Genomic DNA, 21,297 nt, shown 5'->3' with positions numbered 1-21,297 from the left:
AGTAGAGATGATAGTAGAGGAGAGGAGAGGAGAGGAGAGGAGAGGAGAGGGGAGGGGAGGGGAGAGGAGAGGAGAGGAGAGGAGAGGAGAGGAGAAGAGAGGAGAGGAGAGAAGAGAGGGGAGAGGAGAGGGGAGAGGAGAAGAGAGGAGAGGGGAGAGGAGAGGAGAGAGAGGAGAGAAGGAGAGGGGATAAAACATATCAAAGGTGGGCTCGGCGGTGTGGAGGTGGTGGGATGGAAGTGGGGGAGGGGAGGGGCCCTTTAAATGACCATCAGGTTAGCACTGCAGCCGGGGGGACTTAGCTCTTATCCAGCGATGGCATGGCTTGACTCTTACCTCATGTATGGCCATTGTGGTTTTAAATAATAAAAGAAGCAATATCTTCCCGTAATGCGTTCCTCCCTACCGAAAGCCACCCCCCCCCCCGCCCCTCGAGCCATGTGTATACTTAAGGGAATCACCTCTGTCGAGCACAGAACAAACTGAAGCGGAAATAGTAATCTAATTACTCTTTGATTAGATTCCAGCACCAGCAGCCTACACACACAAATGCTGATACAGTGCATGCATTTATTTTGTGCAGAGGCAGAGAGAGAGAGAGAGAGAGAGAGAGAGAGAGAGAGAGAGAGAACTCTTGTTCCACTGGCGTTTGGCCCTCTTCCCAGGCCCTAGTCTGTTATGAGCATCAAGTGGCGGAGCATCTTAGCTAAATGACGGTGACTTGTACACAAGTGAGGGCCCATTATTCAAACCGCCGGGGGCCGCGGGTTTGTTTGAGCGCTGGCAGCCCTCGGCAGTCCCATTAGACTTGGCCTTTTCTCCAGCCCCGCGTCATAAACACATCAAAAACGCTCAAATATAAACCCCTTCTTCCACTCCCCCCCCCCCTGTAATACCTTAATCAATACAGCTGTACACCAGGCGGGCAAGGAAAAAGCTTTTTACACGTCTCATTTTTCAGCTGCGGTCGTAAATCGCCGTCCCCGGAGTCGCGGCCCTGTCATCATACTCAATTATGAGCAGAATCAGGGCGAGTTACATCAAATCACGTTAAAATAAGAGGATTTTCTTTAAGCAGGCCGGTGGACAGAAGAGAGAGAGAAATAAATAAATAAATAAATAAATTATATATATATATATATATATATATATATATATATATATATATATATATATATATCTACACACACACTTGTGTAGTGTTTTAAACTAAATGACCTCTGGACTTTTCTCTAAATTGATGGCTCTCATTAAAAGTCTCTCACACACAAAACGTTACTCACCCTGCAAGTCCTCTGCTCTTCCATACATCATACAGCACCAGGGAGATGTTGCCGCTAGCCGTGGCCGTCCCAGCCTAGCGAGACAGAGAGAGAGAGAAAGAGAGAGAGACAGAGAGAGAGACAGAGAGAGAGAGAGACAATCCTCTTATACACAGGCCTGTTCAATGTGGGAATGTTGTCCGTTATTCCATTCAGTCTGTATGGAAAGCCATGCACTGTATGCCTATTCCAAAGCCATCTTCAAAAGCAAGCGGTCATCTGCTGTCATAAAATGAAGTCGTCGTAAAATTAAGCATCAAAAGTAGCAGATCCGTGGCCTGGGCCATGGCTCAATGGTCCAGGCACCTTGGCTGGTAATCCAGTCTGGCAGTGTGCCGCGGGTTCGACTCCCGATCCCGACGGCCTTTACTGCATGTCTTCCCCCCCCCCCCCCCATCTCTCTCCCCATTTCCTGTCAGCCTACTGTCTGTCCCTCCATAAAAACTATAAAATAAAAGGTGAAAGCCACAAAAAAAAAAAAAAGTAGCAGATCCGCATGTTCGAAATGCGGTGTGAAGCGACGCGTTTCAGGCCCGAGCTGGTTGATCTGCTACTTTTGCAATTGTATCATTTGAATCCTGAAAAGTAACTTTACATTAAGGTCATTGTAATTAACATTAATTAAGCGTAAATAAGACACTTATTAATAGTCTTATTAACACTTAATAAACACGTATTAGCAACTTATTATTTGTTAATAAATGTTTATAAGCAACCTTAATACACCGTTAATAAGAACCTTATAAATACTCTTTAACTGTTAATTAGACAGTTATTACAATTAGTATACATTAATTAAGTCTTATTAAAACTTAATAAACACTTATTAGCAACTTAGCAACTGTCTAATTAACAGTTAAAGAGTATTTATAAGGTTCTTATTAACGGTTTATTAAGGTTGCTTATACACATTTATTAACAAATAACAAATTGCTAATAAGTGTTTATTAAGTGTTAATAAGACTGTTAATTAGTGTCTTATTATTAACGCTTAATTAATGTTAATTACAATGACCTTAATGTAAAGTGCTACCAAGGTTTCTACCCCACAGGGACGATATTTAAAATCTATTCCGTTTATTCTAAGCAGCAAAGCTAGCTATAGGCTTCGACTGATTTGATTTACAGGAGGACTTATTTAAGCGACTGCAAAGGTGAAAGGGAAGTGGGAGGAGGTATAGGACATCACCATGAATCAACCACTATTTAACTCCTGATTGGTGGAAGCATTTGAAAATTGAGGCCATGAGCTGCTCGGCGCAACTCGCCGACCTGACGGCAAGACTTAAGGCCATGTTGGCATACCCGCCTTTCATTTATGATGTCATGCGTTTGTTGTAAAACATTGCACACGCGTAGGACATCGATGTTGAAGCAAAATTAGCACTCCCAAAAATAATTGCTTTGGGAATGACACAAGCGTGTATGCCGGGCCAGCATTGTTGTTGCTCCAGGTCCGGAGGTAGTCGCAGATCCCAGTCGATCCCTGCATGAAAGGCACAGCAGGCAGGGCAGGACAGGGGTGCCGATTGTGCTCTGAACCGCTCCCCGCGTTCTCCTCCAATGTAGTTCTGATCACACAAAGATGCTGCTTTCACAAGCCCTCATCTTGACTGACTTACTGTATATCAATGATCCTAATTCCACAGGCTTAAAGTCCAGATCATACAGTACAGTATATACATGTTTTGAGTCTGAATCTTGTTGAATAAATGTGTAGGCTATCGTAAATGTTTAGTCTAACATCCGCTGTCTTAGCGTTTGTGTGTGTAGTACTGTATGTGTGAGAAAGGGAGAGAAAGATATCGAGCGAATGAGAGTGAAATGAGGTTATGAAGTTTTGTAACTTTAGAATGCTCTTTGAGAGTGTCTCACAATTTAGCCGGCCCTTCTTATTTGGATAAACGCCCTTCATGTTGCTCTGTGAAGGAATAAACGCTTCAGTATATATATATATACAGTATATATAGGCTACCGGAGCTTCTGTGACTGTGAAATAAATATGTAGACTATATAGTTGCAAATATATGTAAACTATACCATAGCAACAACAGGTGTCAAACAACACAGTGCAACACTAGACGCCATTATATGACACGTCATGCCTCCGATTCCGGAACACCATGTAAAAGGAAGACACACAAGGGCGGCATTGTTTGGTTCTGTTCTGCGTTTAAAAAAAGCAAAGCGTGCATTAATAACGGCTCTTCTTTACAGTATGTCCCTGTTGCCGGGATACGTGTATAAAAGTGGCTATAGAGAGAGAGAAAGGAGATGGGGGGGGGGGGGGGGGGGGGGGGGGAATCGTCTCCTTCGGGTGGAAACCTCATATCTCCAAAAAGCTGTTACTTTTCAGGATTCAACACCGTGGCATGAAGTATGATCAAGTTCGCCGTCAATTTATGAGGAAAAAAAACAAACCAAAACGTGAAACATGGAGATAAGAGGTTTCTGCCCGGCAGCAACGGAACGGAGGTGTGATGACAGATGGGTCGTCTACTGCGCTTCCGGCCCACGCCGGACAGACACCCTGTTTAGTCTTCCTCCTCAGTCCTCCTCACACACACATCCTCCCCACACCCCCGCAGCTCTCTCTTTCCATCCATCCATTCATCTCCCTCTCTCCCCCTCTCTATTCCACTTCAGGGACAGCTGTTTTCGCACAGGTGACACCCCCCCCACACACACACCCCTTACTCACCCAGACATCTAACTCCACTCCACCTGTTGCCCACCTCTCTCTCTCTCCCCCTCTCTCTCTCTCTCTCTCTCTCTCTCTCTCTCTCTCTCTCCCCCTCTCCCCCTCTCTCAAGTGCTAATGTTTACACAAAATGGTTTATCGAACACTAAAACCAAAAGTAGAGGGTTTCTTTCTGGCATTCATCTCCACTGAAGGAGCAGGGCTGGTGGTAGCAGCAGCGCCGGGTGATTCGGGGTTAAGAGAGGTGGAGAGAAGGAGGAGGAGAGGAGAGGAGAGACTAGTGGAGGGAGTGCTGGGAGAGGAGAGAGGAAACTGTAGAGGAGAGGAGAGGAGAGGAAACTGTAGTGGAGGTTGTGCTGGGAGAGGAGAGGAGAGGAGAGGAGAGGAGAGGAGAGGAAACTGTAGTGGAGGTTGTGCTGGGAGAGGAGAGGAGAGGAGAGGAGAGGAGAGGAGAGGAGAGGAGAGGAGAGGAGAGGAGAGGAGAGGAAACTGTAGTGTAGGTTGTGCTGGGAGAGGAGAGGAGAGGAAACTGTAGTGGAGGTTGTGCTGGGAGAGGAGAGGAGAGGAGAGGAGAGGAGAGGAGAGGAGACTGTAGTGTAGGTTGTGCTGGGAGAGGAGAGGAGAGGAGAGGAGAGGAGAGGAGAGAACTGTAGTGTAGGTTGTGCTGGGAGAGGAGAGGAGAGGAGAGGAGAGGAGAGGAGAGGAGAGGAGAGGAGAGGAGAGGAGAGGAGACTGTAGTGTAGGTTGTGCTGGGAGAGGAGAGGAGAGGAGAGGAGAGGAGAGGAGACTGTAGTGTAGGTTGTGCTGGGAGAGGAGAGGAGAGGAAACTGTAGTGGAGGGAGTGCTGGGAGAGGAGAGGAGACTGTAGTGGAGGGAGTGGAGTGCTGAGAGAGGAGAGAGGAGACTGAGGCATATTGGAGGGAGTGCATGATAGGGTGCAGGGTTAGCATAACTGTGGTCCAGCCTGTAAATCACTCCTGTGTATACGGGCCGGCTGTGTGCATGCGTGTGTGTGTGTGTGTGTGTGTACGTGGGTGTGTGTGTGTGTGTGTATTGCATGCGCGCTGCTACAGTTCAGTTTGCGTAGGAAATAGCTGTAAATTGTGATATACACCGAACTGGCAGAACAAGAACATGATAACCCCCATGCTCTTCACTCGAGGGGAAAAAAAGGAAAGATAAAACTCCTCCTCCTCCTCCTCCTCCGTTTCCTGGTTTCTTTCTGCTGTAGCAAACGTGTGGGTGTACGGCTATCCACTGCGTGCGTGCGTGCGTGCGTGCGTGCGTGCGTGCGTGCGTGCGTGCGTGCGTGCGTCCTTCACAGCCATGGAATGGAGGAATGAAAGGCCAAACGCTGGGTCCAAAACACGTACTGTACACTACACACGGGTAATTAATACTATGCTTTAAGCTCGTTTTAATGGACACATTGTGAGAATAGCCGATCTACAAGTTCCCAACGTTTCCCATAGTGAGCTTGTAGATCGGCTATGGTTGCTACTCCATCCTACGACTGACTTAAGAGTTTAAAACCGGGAAAGCATCCGTGTCACTTTAGATTTTCACCATGGCTATTCAAAAATAGAAGATCTGCAAGCTCACAGCGCATCACAGAACATTTTGGAAAATCTGGGAAATGTCATAACTACTGATTTAGCAACCTTTGCAGAACGGGGCCTGGAGCGACTGTGTGGTCCGCTGCATATCAATGGTGTTTTGCAGCGACTCACTTAACAAATAAACATTTTTGGAGACCGCTTCCCCTCCCCTGTGTTCTGTACCGTGTAGGTGGTTTTTGGGGGGCAGGTTAAAGGAATGAATGAGTGCTGTTTACTGTCCTGTGTGTACCGGGGGGTACAGGTCAGGTTACAGAACAACAGTGACTCGGTGTGTTTCGCTGCGTCCGCGTTCCTTCTCGCAGCGGGCGGGCGGGCAGTGCAGTGAATGTGGTGCAGCGCGACACTAACGCCAGCGGTTTTGGCGTGCTGCTGGCTGGGTAATACACCGGCCTCGGGAGCGATGCCATGCTGTACAGTATGACTGCGTGTTTGTACACTGGTCTGTGTGTGTGTGTAATGTATGTGTGTGTGTGCCAGGGCTGTGGGCAGAGCTCGTGGCAGGACTCCTGCCCCGGAGGCTCTCTCTTCACGGCTCCAGCTGTGCTTTGGGAGACCCGCCCCGATTCGAGCCAGTCTCCCCTCCCCATGCCAACATGCCAGTCGTTCTTGGCGCTGGCCCTCGTCAGACAGTGGCTACCATACAACGCCACTCTTTCATTCTGTCGACCGCCGAGAGAAAAAGTCCGTTCTGACTCCCGCTCCCTTCCTGGAGGAAACTAACGTGACACGTTCCAGCACCCATGGAAGCACCCACGTACCTCCGCTCCAACCATCCTTCTCCCTGCTTCCCCTCGCTCACTGTAACAACCAGCGAACCCAACTAGGGCTGCAAATATCAATCATTTCCTTTTGAGATTTGCCAACTTTGCTGATTCATTGAATAATCAGGAAGCATGTACTAGACGTTCGTAGGTGTGAGGGCCACTGTGCACGTAGGTGCGACGTACATGATATTATACGATACATCAGATTGACTTTAATACCACTTAAATGGTACAAATTCTAGAAAGGATTTCGCCAGATCGGGTAAATTGGTGCTCACCGATCGAGTCATCTGGAATGAATATCGGGCGCTCACCGATCGAGTCATTTGGAGTGAATATCGGGCGCTCACCGATCGAGTCATTTGGAGTGAATATCGGGCGCTCACCGATCGAGTCATTTGGGGTGAATATCGGGCGCTCACCGATCGAGTCATTTGGCCGATCGGTCGGAGCACCTCTAGATCGACCAATATGTCATAGTGTCAGAGGCTTTCCCAGAGTACCTGTACCATTCTGTCTAAGAGTCCCTAAATATAAGAAAAACAGGCTAAAGAACTCTTTTGTACACCAGTCTGTTCTGCTTTTAAACCAAAATCGCGAGAGGATATGTTCTATTGTTCTTGTTCCTGTCTGCTTCTGTGATTTGTGTCCTGTAATGTATCTTTTGTAATGTATTGTGTATGTCTTGCGTCTTGTCTGTATCTTGAGCGTTGACGTCATGGACGCAAAACAAATTTCAGTGCAAGCTGACAATAAAGTTGTATCGTGTCGTCTGTGTATTCAGCCTCGCGTGAAGGGGTCCGCCAGCCATTCTACTAAACATGTTAAAAACGCAACAGATGTTCACGGGAGGGGAGGGAGGGAGCATGCCACACTCGTGGGCTTCGATCCACCCCCCCACCATCGGAGATCCAAACCTGTCCAAAGTGTTTGGGGGCATTTCACTCCAATTTATGATTAGATTTGACATTTTCTCCAAGGCCGGATGGTGGTGGTGGTGGTGTTAGGAGGGGGGGTTGGCTCTGAACTCTTTACCTCCCCAACCACCACAAACAAAGCTTAGTGGAGGAAGACAAAACATACACACATAGGAGTTAAAGTGAGGTCACGAAGATAGCCCGTGAGAAAGAGAGAGAAACAGAGATAGAGGAAGAGAGAGATGGCCCAGAGAGAGAGAGATGCCCCAGATAGAGAAATAAAGAGACAATTGCACCAGAGCGAGAAGCAGAGAGAAAGACCAACAAGGCCAACAGAGAGAGAGAGAGACAGACAGACAGACAGACAGACAGACATGCAGTGACACCAGCCTTCTGGTTCACCTCTTCTGTATGTGACGAGAATCGTTGAGGTGGAAATTCCCCTGCAGTGTCGACCCGCTCCCCGTCCAGCACTTAACACTAGCCATGCACACAAACATGTCCGTCCGACGCTGTCCGTGTAACGCCGGCCCAATCCACAACCAAAGATAAATGTGTACATGTGTGTGTGTGTGTGTGTGTGTGCGCGCGTGGCGTGCGTGTGTGTGTTAAGACCACTGTCCCTGTGCAACCTTAGCCCACCCTCTCCTGTGAGTTCTCCGTTGGTGAGGTCTCGTTGGGGCTGGGAGCCATGCTGTCTGCAAGGCATCACCTGACAGCACTGTTTAACACTTGCTGGCAGACTAGCTTGCGTGTGTGTGTGTGTGTGTGTGTGTGTGTGTGTGTGTGTACCTTTGCAAGCATGATTCTGGTCTTGGCCACGTCAAGGGGAGTGGTAACAAACGCCGCTACTGCACCTAGAGAGACACACAGACACACACAATTCAAACCCTCCAACTGACTTAACCCGTTTAGATCTGACATCGACATTTAAAAAGAAATGTCTTCGAAATCATGACAGTTTTCTGAAATACCTCCGTTTCTATATCAGTGGTGCTCAATATTTCATGTCAAGGACCCCCCAGAATTATCTGTATTTTTGGCTGCGGACCCCCCCATCTGAAAATATGTTGTTCCAGGGGACGCCGCCAGAAGCAATGATTTGAGTAAAAATGTTCGCTCTGAAAGAATATATTTTCAACGATTTGCGCCACATTTTCACAAATTTTCAAAAACAGAAGATCTACAAGCTCGTAGTGCGGCACTCTGTGTCGCACTATGAGCTTGTAGATCTGCTATTTTTCAACAGCTAAAGCATAACATAAATGATTAAAACACCAAAAGGCGTTCCTGCCCAGAATGGGTTAAAGCACCTTAGTGCTAATCCTACAGTAAACATCGGAGCCCTGGGCCCTTTGCTGTGTAAGGTTCAGTAATAAACACAATGACATCATCATCATCATCATCGGGGGTTGCTGTGTAGAGGAAGAGGTGGAATCAGAGTCGACTTGATTGTCACTATCAGGTTTACGGACGTGAAGAAGAGGGTGGAATTTTGTTTCTTTGTGAGCCACGTCATTTTGATTGGGAGGGAGAAACATTAAGTAATCATGTCAAAGAGAACACAAAAAAACACAAAGCACACAAGTATACTAAATAAGTACAAGATGCACACTACATAAAACCACACACACACACACACACACACACACACACACACACACACACACACACACACACACACACACACACACACACACACACACACACACACACACACACACACACACACACACACACACACACACACACACACACACACACACAGTCAAGGACCCCCAAAATCAATATGTTTTTGGTTTGCGGAAGATTTTGTGCCAGGGTCCACCACACAATATTTGTGTTGTCAATATGTACATTTTTATTTTTTAGCATTTTTCAAATAGCCGGTGTATTATGGGCAGGGTTGGTCAAAGTGGTTAAAGTGATTGTTATGTTGCGTTTACATCATGTTTTCAGGGGGACCCCCTCAAGGACCCCTGGGGGGGGGGGGGTTCTTGTACCAGTGTTTTACAGTGGAGGATTAACACCCAGGCTTGCCTCCCAATAAGCTCAGGCTGGGAAGAAGAAGATGGATGTCTGGTGAGCTCCGTGGGGCGCACGTCCCACAAACATAGCAACATGCTCTCGGTAAACACGTCCATATGGGCCACCAAGGAGGCACGTCAACGCAGGAGAGAGAGAGAGAGAGAAGAGGCACGTTGGAACGCTGGATATTAAACTCAGACGTGAGAAAAACACCAGGGTTTGGTACAGTGTAACAATCCCTTCGTGCCTTTGGATTTTTTTTTTTTTTTTACAAGTTCGCACTGTCTGCGTATGAGAATGCACTCTGACAAGCTAGAGCATATGTCATTTCCATTAAATGTATGCATTCCTCTCCTCCCCCTCCCCCCTGCTCTTGGGTGGGAGTAAACTCTTGCCCAATATTCACCAAGGCTACGGTACATACAGACAGCCCCCCCCCCCCCTCTCACCGTAGGCTATTTTGTAATCTCCTTGGACGGATTCAAAAGGGCTGCGGTTATAAATCTTACAAATATAGCTCTGTTGGGTTTGGGATCTAGCTTTGGCTAGAGAGAGGGAGGGAGGGCGGGGGGAGAGAGAGAGAGAGAGCGTGATGTGATCAGCATTGGAGATCAAGGTCGCAGAATGCAAATCGCGTTGATGACGCGCGCCTTCTCGGCTTTGTTGTTTTTCTGGCAGAAGAACCATCAGTCAGTTCACTTATACTGTATAGGCAAGTCAAGTTCCAATAGGGGTCAAGTTCATTAAGCGCGGGCCCTGGGCTGGGTTGGTTGGGAGATAAACCAGAATGGTTCAACGTGTCACTTGTGAGTATTTCCAACACTGAGCAGAATGGTGCAAAGTTTAATATTTGTTGTACAGTCAGTATGTGGATTGAAACATGGAAATATTAATGGAGATTAACTGACTCTCCCTTTCCCCTCATTGTCTTCCTCTCCCCAGTTCTCCACCCTTCCCTCCTTTCCTGTCGAAACCCCGATCAACCCCTCTTCTCCGCAAAGCTCTGGACTCTCTCAGGGAGGCTGAACACGACACGTCAGCCGAGTCAGTAACAGTGTTATCGTGGCGGTCGGGCACAAACCTCTTATCTCCATAGTCTACCGTATGCCCCACTTGATCTTACTACAGCGGCACACAAAAGCATGGAAAGCAGATCGACGTACAGTACACGGCGCGATGCGTTCTCAGCTTGTAGATCGGCCACTTTCGAGGCTTTTGAATTTGAATCCTGAAAAGTACGTTTTGGACATATGAGGTTTCCACCCCGGCAGACGATATACTGTATGGTTAGTACATTAATTTAAGCGGTGCCGACCACACAACCGTGACTTTGCGTGTATGTATGTATGTATGCATGCATAGTATGTGTGTGACTGTCCGATTACATTACAGCAATGAACAGCTGCATCTGATTGCAACACGAAGCTGCAACTAATTACACTAATTAAACACATAACAGCAGGCACAGTGCACAACTGACATACACGTCACTTAAAGACACACACACACACACACACACACACACGCACGCACGCACGCACGCACACGCACACGCACACACACACACACACGCACACGCACATGCACACACCCCAGCCGCCCGCCCCACACAGGCACAGGGGGCTTATATGGGATGACATATAGATTATGGGACTCTTTTACATTAAAGGGATATTTCACTTTCAAAACATGTTTGGGTCATTTCAACGTTTCGTCTACTTTTTTTTTAAGTTGCTTGATTCAGTATTTAGATATTTGATATTCATTTTAGCTGCCCCACCCCCTTCCTATACAAACCCATTGTAACTTCAAAGTATGTGTGTATGTGTGCCGGGTTATAGGTTCAAATTTCAGAGAGTTAACTCTCTGCATCTATCTTCCTGCTGTACCTATACCTTCAAATCGTTGCTGTTGGGCAGCTCCATGTTCTAAATTAACACCCTATACTGACTATAGAGTCACACAAAAGCATCAAAAGTAGTAGATCTGCACGCTCGAAATGTGGCGCGTGTGAGGACGTAGATCTGCTACTTTGAATGGTGAACACTAGTAAACAGTTTTGTACATGTGAGGTTTCCATCCCGACAGAGACCACATACTGTACCATGTCCTTTCCTTCTTTGCATAACCGGCGGAAAGGAGTCAAAGGACACAGGATTTAATTTAAAGGACCTGAGAGAGCGTCCCCTCCGGTGCAGGCAGCAGCAGACATCCATCTTACTGGATCTACCTGCCCTGTCTGGCAGCTCACCGTATATATACTGTACCATGCAAGATTTATGGACACAACGCTGTGAATGACTGTCCAACAAAGTACACATACGTTTGTGGACTATTTACAGTAATACACAACAGTACCTATGCATGATTGCATTCATTCATATATTGGGGCGTTACTTTCCCTGTTAATTTTTCCTTCTTTCTTTTTGGATGAGAAGGCACAAAATGGAGAGTGCATAAGTACATACATTATTATTATTATGTCTGACCTGGGGTCCCTTGAACACCCCACCCCCCCAAAAAAACACCATCCCACAGCCACAGGCGATGTTGGACTGTTGGTGTCGAAGTAAATAGTGTGTAAGAATGGTCCCATAAGGGTCAATCTGTAACACTCACACAGAGTTAACTTATTAATCCCCTGGGACTTCATAAACTGTGAAAACAGACAAGTGACCTACTTGTCTGTCTGTCTGTGTGCGAGGCAGTCGACCTCTATGGGGCTGGACTTTTCCCTTTGCTCCATTTGTCTTGCTTCTCTTCCCTCTCTCCTCCCATCCTCTCTCTCCCTCTCTAACCATGTCAGGCCCCAGTGCTCAGGGGGTCACACAGCTGCAGGGGCCCCCAGTCCCAGAGGCGGGCAGGCCCCCCCCCCCCCCCCTTTACTCCTCCTATTCTCCTCCTTCCACCTCCTCTTCATCCTTCTCTCGCTCCCTTTCCCTTTCCTGGTCATCCGTCTCGCCTTTTCTGCCTCCACCCCCCCCCCCCCTCCCCAAAACCCTCGACTCATCCAAGGCGAAACCCGAGCCATGAAGACTGATATGCTCTCATTTTCATTGGCCAGAATGCTGAGAAGCTGCGGCCTGATGATGAGTCTCTCCAGACGAGCAGCGCAGAACAACGCAGTTAACACATCCTCGTTGTCGGACAGAAAACCTCTCATCTCCCATAGTTTAACTTTTTGAGCGCCCCCCCCCTGTAAATAAATGCACTATACTTCAGTGGTTTTGAACCAGTGGTGGTCCTTGAGGGGGTTCCAGGTGGTCCCCAGCTAAATGATGTAGAGTTGGTAACCAAATGGATCCTTCTAAATCTTTAACTCTTGAGAGCGTAAAATGAAACCAAATGGACCCGTATGGGTCCATTTGGTTTCATTTTACGCTCTCAAGAGTTATAATTATTGTTAAACATCTGCATTACTTGACTTACAAGAAGTCTACATAGTACATACACAATTAGAGATAATTGTTATTTTGATCAACGTTTGCATGTTATCTTTCTAATGGTACCAACATCAATACAGCATTGAACTGTGGACAAAATCCCATCCAACGACAACAAAACATTCAAAGTTGTGGGTCTGAGAGGCTAAGGGCTCCATTTTCGTCACCACTAAACCCCTTATCCCTAAACTTCTTTGCCTTTTTGAAAAACATTTTTGAATCGTTCAACTAGCCAATCTACATTGACACGTTGTGAGCTTGCAGACTGGCCATTTTAACTATTCAATATTTTTTTCAAAATAGTAAAAAAAGGCAAAGAAGTTTAGGGATAAGGGGTTAAGTGGTGACGAAAATGGAGCCCTAAATCTCATCAAATGGTGGTCCGAGGCTCAAATGCAGAATAAATAATGGGCCGTACTTGATCATACTACAGCGTAATGTGATCATACTACAGCGTATTGATCATACTACAGCTGATCATACTACAGCGTAATGTGATCATACTACAGCGTATTGATCATACTACAGCGTATTGATCATACTACAGCGTAATGTGATCATACTACAGCGTATTGATCATACTACAGCGTATTGATCATACTACAGCGTATTGATCATACTACAGCGTATTGATCATACTACAGCGTATTGATCATACTACAGCTGATCATACTACAGCGTATTGATCATACTACAGCTGATCATACTACAGCGTATTGATCATACTACAGCGTATTGATCATACTACAGCGTATTGATCATACTACAGCGTCACACAAAAAGCATCCAAAGTAGCAGATCCACAATCCACTAAACGACGTGGCCCGAAGCGACACAAAGAGCTCGTGGATCCGTTCCGCTTTGGACGCTTTCTGAATTTGAAAACCTGAAAAGTTAACCGTTTTGGACATACGAGGTTTCCACCCGACAGAGGCGATATCGTCAAGCCAACATTAGTTCAATGGCCGTTGCAGATGGATGCATATAAAAGAAATACAATGCAACACTCTCCCCCGCTCGTCTCGTCTGGCGTGCAGGTGAATGTGCAGTGTGCCAGCTGAGCTAACCCGTGTGGAATCTAACAGGAATGTGTGTGCGTGTGTGTGTGTGTGTGTGTGTGTGTGCGCACGCTCTTTCTTTTGTGTAAACTTCTGTTGTAGTCCTGTCTATCCATCCCACCCTCCCAACCTCCCTCCCTCCCTCCCCTCCCCTCCCGCCTCCATTCCCAAAGCAGCATATAATCCCATGCACCTGCAAATGCTCCGCACACCGCAGCCTGCCAAGAGTAGAGCGTGTGACCTTGCCTCCTGGACCACAAAGTCTGTGAGAAGGAGAGAGAGAGGGAGAGAGAGAGAGGGAGAGAGAGAGAAAGAGAGACAGAGACAGAGAGAGGGCGAAAAGAGAATTGGATGATGAAAGAGGAAGATGATGAAAGAGGGAGAAAGAGGATGAGAGGCAAATAGAGAAAAAGAGGGAGAGAAAGCGAGAGACAAAGTTGCGGTTATTGGAGGAATTAGACACATTAAAAACACATTGTGTGGAGCCTTGCTCGGGGGTTTAGAGTCCCGCTCTGGGGCTGGGAACCATGGCTGCATGGCTATTTTTGAGTTCCTCTCTCTCTCTCTGTCTGTCTCTCTCTCTCCTGATGTCATGCAAGTCCGTTCCCAAGAGCTGAGCACATCAAGAAGACAAAAAAGTACAATATTATTTTTTAAACCATTAAAACCGGGAAAGCATCCGTGCCATTTTAGCCGAATTTTATGCTTTGGCTATTTTAGAAAAATCGTGTTTTTTTTTTTTTTTGCAAATCTTTGAATATATATATATTTTTTATGCCAACGTTTTTAACTCAAATCTTTGATTCTGGGGGTCCCTGGACCAAAAATATTTTGAGACTTTTGAGGTCCTTGACATGAACAAGTTTTGAGCACCACTGTTCAGCAACATAGGGGTTTCAGAAACCTGTTAGGATTTGAAGACATTTTGTAGAATTGGCCTCAGGTTTTTCTGGGTTAAGTGCAGCCATGAAGATGCAGTCTACTCTAGTCAAAGGTTCCATGCTTCGCTCAGCGGAAAGGAAACAAAAAACAAACAAAAAAGCGTTTTTATTGACGCCGTCATCAATGAAGTTAAACGGTACTCTTGTGAATAATATCTGCGTGGATAAGGGACCTTATGAGATGTATTGTTTTAGCATGTTCACAACGGGGTTTCTGAACATATCCAGGTCTCCTCCGAGAGAGAGATGGAAATGGAAAACAAAAACGGCTGTTTGGATAGCGGAGCAAGCCATCATGCTGCCAAGACATTGTAAATAACATCTGAACAGTAATGATAAGCAAGGACAAGGTTTTCATGTCTTTAACATCTCAGGGTTTCTATAAAACGGTAAAAAAGGTGCATTTCTATGGCATCTAGATCCTAAGCGCTTTACAATGTGCGTTACTAACCTGTTGTGTTAATGTGTGTGAGTGAATACACGCACGCACGCACGCACGCACGCACGCACGCACGCACGCACGCACGCACGCACGCACGCACGCACGCACGCACTGGATTTGGGGACTCTGGTCAAGGCCAGAGGCCTCTAAAGTTAAATATCAATTTTGCATTACTGTATATTGTAGTCAATTGGCTCACTACTGAATATAGTATATTTATTTATTTATTTGCAGAGTCCATTTCGATCCGGCATCACACTGGACTTGTTATTCAAAGACAACTGGCTACTGAGCAAACCCACCTACAGTAATGTTTGTTCTTCCAGGAGGCTGCACGTGCATGCCAGAAGTCCATGCCCCCCTTCCCTTCCCTCCCTCCCTCCCCCGCAGTAGCATTGCTGAAGCAATCAAAGCAGAGATTAGGCCTTTTATAAAGATGCGTGTGGACAGTACGATGCACTGCAGGCCTCCTTTAACGGGAAGGATATTGAGCAACACAGCATGGAATGATTATACCGATATACTTTCTTTTTCGGGATTCTGAGGTCTGAAGTCTGAAGCACAAGTGTGCTCAGGGGTCTTCAACCGGGGGTCCGGAACCCCTAGTGGGCCGCCAAACCTGATTTATTTTTTGTATTTTTATAACATTAAACCACTTGAACCCTAGCATCCCTATTCCAAGGGATGCTTTAGCCAAAGAAAGCAGATCTACAAGGAGTGAAAGGTCCTTTTTGAGGATTCAAGTGGTCAAGTGGCCAAATGTCTGACAATACACATGAATCCAACATACACTTACACTGATGATCTGACAGATCCCTGTACAGGTTTAATATACATTATACAACAAACACATGTACCCATATTCACACACAAACAGATAACACAGGAGACACTTTTATTCATGACTCCAGTAAAGACAAAGTACCGGTACCTCAAAATTGTACTGGAGTACAGTATACTTGATGAGTAAATGTACTTAGTTACTTTCCACCACTGCTGGTTGGTCAAAATCAGCGACATTGATGAGCGGTGCTCCTCTCCAAAAGTTTTATTTTACTTTTTTTTCCCCTTTTCTTTTTCTAGTACTCCAATGACTTCCTCCTACACACATGTCTGTGCTTTGTCACTGCTGTTGTATCCTACCGACTCACCTGCCAGCGAGGAGCCCCCACCGGGAGGATGTCCTACTCCTCCCACCCAGCTGACAGGTGGCGCCGCCACGGCATGTAGGCCTACATGCAGCAACAATTATCACCCTGCCCCCGCCCCCGGCTTTATACTCCCCTCCCCGGAACACGGGCCAATTGTGTTCGTAACTTCGTATACACGCACTCGACAAAGGTGGATTCAATGTCCTCTCCAAAAGGTTCACTATTTCCTAGTCGAGGCGTACATGGCCAGGGCGCCTAAAACCAGAGAGCGCTGAAACGTAATGCGTGGTGCTGGAAAGAGAAGTGGTTCTTTAGCATGCATGCACATGGCAGAAAGGACTGTGGACACAGACTGTGGACACATTGCAAATAGATTGTGTTGCTGTCAGGCAGAAAGCTCTTATCCATATTCTAACTTTGTGTTTGTTCGTAAATGATTGCCCTAGTTGATCACAATACAGTGCCACATCAAAAGTAGCAGATCTACAAGCTCGAAAGAGTGCGAAGTGATTTGAGATTGTAGTTCCGCTACTTTGCCATTTTTTTTATTTGAAATTTGAACAGGACATATGAGGTTTCCAACCGAAGGAGACAATTTAAAAAAATAAACAACGGCATGCTGGGAGATCCCTCAAAATAACGCTAAGTATAAAAACAACATGACTAAACAAACTCTGTGACCTTTGAACACATTTGACCTTTGACATCAGAGGCAGTTTGTGCACCTGGATGGCGGTACCTGCCAAAATAAATGAAAACGATGATGCAAGCGAGGGGGCGCAAAGTACGACGGGAGCTAAGCCAAAGCGAGTTGGGTCAGTGAGGTCACGGTGCGTTTGGGGTGGTCACAGAACAGTTTTTGACGCACACGACAGTGACTAAACTCTCTGTGCCAGTTATCTATACTGTTCTCACGCGTCCATGTAAAAGTAAGTAAACTTATCTCAACTTAAAACGCCCGAAAACGGAGGAGGTTATTTCAACACAGACTGGTCCAGCGCTGCCCGAGATTAGCTGCTCACAGTCAGTCAGACGAACTAACGGAAGGACGGACTGTCGGATTCATGGGAGTGAAATCATAATCCCCGACCCCGCCCCCTGTCCGGGCCGTTCCGTTTCGTTCCGGAAGCAAAATAATTTGCTTAACACGCCGTCAAACAAAGCAAAAACCTTGAGTTGCGACCTAGGATTCGGTCATTAGACGGTCTTGGAACCTTTCGATCAACCGATAGAGAGCCGTTTGTCAGGTTTGTTGAGCTGAATGTACAGACACTACTGCACCCCCCCCCCCCCCCCCCCCCCCCCCCCACCCCCACCCCACCCCCGCCAGCGAGCCCCCAGACAGCTGTGTTGGCTCCGTATGAAACAGAAAGGAAGAGGGCAGAGCAGCACATTGCTGTCCTACAGAGCAGATGCAGAGGTGGTAAAACTACTCACATTTACTTTACTTAAATAAAAGTATCGATACTGCAATGTAAAAGTAGTAATGGTAGTCGTTTAAAACTTACTTAAGTGAAAGTTCCCATTTCACAGGTTTCAAATATGTAAAATGTATAATAATAATAATCCCCCCCCCCCCCTGAAGTGGTTGATGGATGTTTTGAAGTAAACGTACAATATTTGCCATTGAGATGTCAGATGTAGTGGAGTAGAGGGAAAATTATTGAAAATTAAGAAATACTCCCGCAGGAAAGTAAAACTAGAAGGATGCACTCCTGCAGCGTTGAGAGTGTGATTGCCCATCTCTATCCCATTCTGGACGGGAACCCGTTTGTGTTTTAACTAAGCATTATTTAGCTATTGAAAAATAGCAGATCTACAAGCTCATAGCGCGCCACCGAGTGGCGCGCTACGAGCTTGTAGATCTGCTATTTTTTTTAAATCGTGAAAATGTGGCACAAATCTTTGAATATATATTCTTTCAGAAGACTTTATTTATTTCGACGTCAGGCCTAAATGGGCTACAGTGGATTTCAACCAGTGGTCCGGGGACCACCAGTGGTCCTTGAGTGGGTTCCAGGTGGTCCCCAGCTAAGTGATGGAGAGTAACCAAATGGAACCTTATAGATCTTTAACTCTTGAGAGTGTAAAAGTGAAATTTGGTTTCATTTTACAAATCTCAAGAGTTAAAATATTGTTAAACAAAAACTATTGTTAGAAGTCTACACAATTAGAGAATGTAGAAGAATTAATGTGATTTGCCGTTAATCTTAATGGTACCAACATTATTACAGCATGGAATTGTGGACAAAATCTTATCCGACAATATATTCTTATATTGTCGGATAGACCCAAAATATAAGTTTTGGGTCTGAGAGGCTAAATGTCATCACATGGTGGTCCCGTGGCTCAAATGCTGAATAAATAATGGACCTTGATATGAAAAAGGTTGAAAACCACTGCACTATTACAGGCAAAAGTGTGACAAGAGTTTCACTTGGTTGGGTATGTCACCATATACTGTCCAATCAGATGAGGGCAAAGCGCACCACTCTAGCCTCGGTCCCAGGCTTACTTATCTGCGAAAAGAAAAGCCTGGTCACAACGTAAGGCAGAGAAACTAAAAGAAAAGCCTGGTCACAACGTAAGGCAGAGAAGCTAAAAGAAAAGCCTGGTCACAACGTAAGGCAGAGAAGCTAAAAGAAAAGCCTGGTCACAACGTAAGGCAGAGAAGCTAAAAGAAAAGCCTGGTCACAACGTAAGGCAGAGAAGCTAAAAGAAAAGCCTGGTCACAACGTAAGGCAGAGAAGCTAAAAGAAAAGCCTGGTCACAACGTAAGGCAGAGAAGCTAAAAGAAAAGCCTGTTCACAACGTAAGGCAGAGAAGCTAAAAGAAAAGCCTGGTCACAACGTAAGGCAGAGAAGCTAAAAGAAAAGCCTGGTCACAACGTAAGGCAGAGAAGCTAAAAGAAAAGCCTGGTCACAACGTAAGGCAGAGAAGCTAAAAGAAAAGCCTGGTCACAACGTAAGGCAGAGAAGCTAAAAGAAAAGCCTGTTCACAACGTAAGGCAGAGAAGCTAAAAGAAAAGCCTGGTCACAACGTAAGGCAGAGAAGCTAAAAGAAAAGCCTGGTCACAACGTAAGGCAGAAAAGCTAAAAGAAAAGCCTGGTCACAACGTAAGGCAGAGAAGCTAAAAGAAAAGCCTGTTCACAACGTAAGGCAGAGAAGCTAAAAGAAAAGCCTGGTCACAACGTAAGGCAGAGAAGCTAAAAGAAAAGCCTGGTCACAACGTAAGGCAGAGAAGCTAAAAGAAAAGCCTGGTCACAACGTAAGGCAGAGAAGCTAAAAGAAAAGCCTGGTCACAACGTAAGGCAGAGAAGCTAAAAGAAAAGCCTGGTCACAACGTAAGGCAGAGAAGCTAAAAGAAAAGCCTGGTCACAACGTAAGGCAGAGAAGCTAAAAGAAAAGCCTGGTCACAACGTAAGGCAGAGAAGCTAAAAGAAAAGCCTGGTCACAACGTAAGGCAGAGAAGCTAAAAGAAAAGCCTGGTCACAACGTAAGGCAGAGAAGCCAAAAGAAAAGCCTGGTCACAACGTAAGGCAGAGAAGCTAAAAGAAAAGCCTGGTCACAACGTAAGGCAGAGAAGCTAAAAGAAAAGCCTGGTCACAACGTAAGGCAGAGAAGCCAAAAGAAAAGCCTGGTCACAACGTAAGGCAGAGAAGCTAAAAGAAAAGCCTGGTCACAACGTAAGGCAGAGAAGCTAAAAGAAAAGCCTGGTCACAACGTAAGGCAGAGAAGCTAAAAGAAAAGCCTGGTCACAACGTAAGGCAGAGAAGCTAAAAGAAAAGCCTGGTCACAACGTAAGGCAGAGAAGCTATCGGCGGATGTATCCTCCGGAACATCCGTCAGTCGTATTTCCCCCGGATACGATATTTTCCCGACCAATCACAACACTTGTTTCATTCGCGGAGAATGTATAAACTGATTTGTAAAGCATCAACGTAATTTCCTTGGGGGCGATACTTCCGCTAAAATCCCGCAACTTCAGCCCAAACAAAATGATAGTCTTTACAGCGTATAGGTCTTGCCCAGGGTGGTCCCACTCAAGAGTTCAGAATCGCTGGCCAACCAGAGGGGAGAATAGCAAGTTATTGCACGATTTAAACTTTTTTTAAACGGCGATGGAGTGCAATAACAACAGTCTGCTCGCCTACAGGCAACCACACTAAATATACCTTAATCCATTCTGTACGGGAACCCCTTTTGGTGTTTTAACTATTGAAAAATAGCAGATCTACAAGCTCATAGCGCGCCAGCTTGTAGGTCTGCTATTTTTGAAAAAAACGTGAAGATATATATTTCAGAAAACTGGAGGATTTAGAAGATTTTTTTTTATTTCGAGGTCAGTCCTAAATGGGTTAAAATTGTACTTGAGTACATGTACTTAGTCACGTTAGAGCACAGAGCAGATGTCGATCCCAGGGTGTAAGAATGCCACACACTCACATGGATGTGTTCCAACCCTGGCTTGGTTCCTGCCTGGATGGTGTTGTTCTCATTCATCATGGCAGCGACTCAGACTTTCAGATGGTTTTAATAGTATGGTCATAGAAACCCTCCAGAGGAGAGAGGACAGGACAACTCCCTCTGCCAGTACTACCCCACCCCCCCCTCCCCCGCCCCCCAATAAACGGCTCGTTAGCTATCCAGAACGTGGATTAAAGCTAAATAAAATGTCACACGACTGAGAAATTATGTCCAAACGCTTGATTTGTGCATCGGTGTTAAAGGAGAGACCTCCACACTAGTGCCGTTTTCCTGCACAATTAAATCAATGTGTGAAAGTATGACGTTGTTCCTGCTGTTCTGCATACAGCCACAACCAGGTGGAGAAATGGGCTTTGACCTACAAGCTGTCAATGCGTCGCAGACTCATTGAAATGGGCTTCAACCTACAAGCTGTCAATGCGT

The 21,297-nt window shown here is 46.0% G+C and overlaps 1 protein-coding gene across 1 annotated transcript in view; it reads right to left on the bottom strand.

Moving 5' to 3' along the window:
- The window catches only part of slc25a26 (solute carrier family 25 member 26), a 95,366-nt gene that overhangs the window by 12,644 nt on the left and 61,425 nt on the right, over nucleotides 1–21,297 (bottom strand). Inside the window, exons 7-9 of the mRNA XM_079510037.1 lie at nucleotides 14,046–14,115; nucleotides 8,116–8,180; nucleotides 1,284–1,357 (exon numbers count right to left, since the gene is read on the bottom strand). Coding sequence (XP_079366163.1) covers nucleotides 1,284–1,357; nucleotides 8,116–8,180; nucleotides 14,046–14,115 — 209 coding nt within the window. The remainder of the gene's footprint in view (nucleotides 1–1,283; nucleotides 1,358–8,115; nucleotides 8,181–14,045; nucleotides 14,116–21,297) is intronic.

The sequence above is a fragment of the Electrona antarctica genome (genome assembly GCF_951216825.1).
Source record: "Electrona antarctica genome assembly, chromosome: 9".
NCBI classification, from domain to species: Eukaryota; Metazoa; Chordata; class Actinopteri; order Myctophiformes; family Myctophidae; genus Electrona; species Electrona antarctica.
The sequence above is the reverse complement of the archived record's forward strand: the minus strand, read 5'-3'. Positions and strand labels throughout refer to the sequence as shown.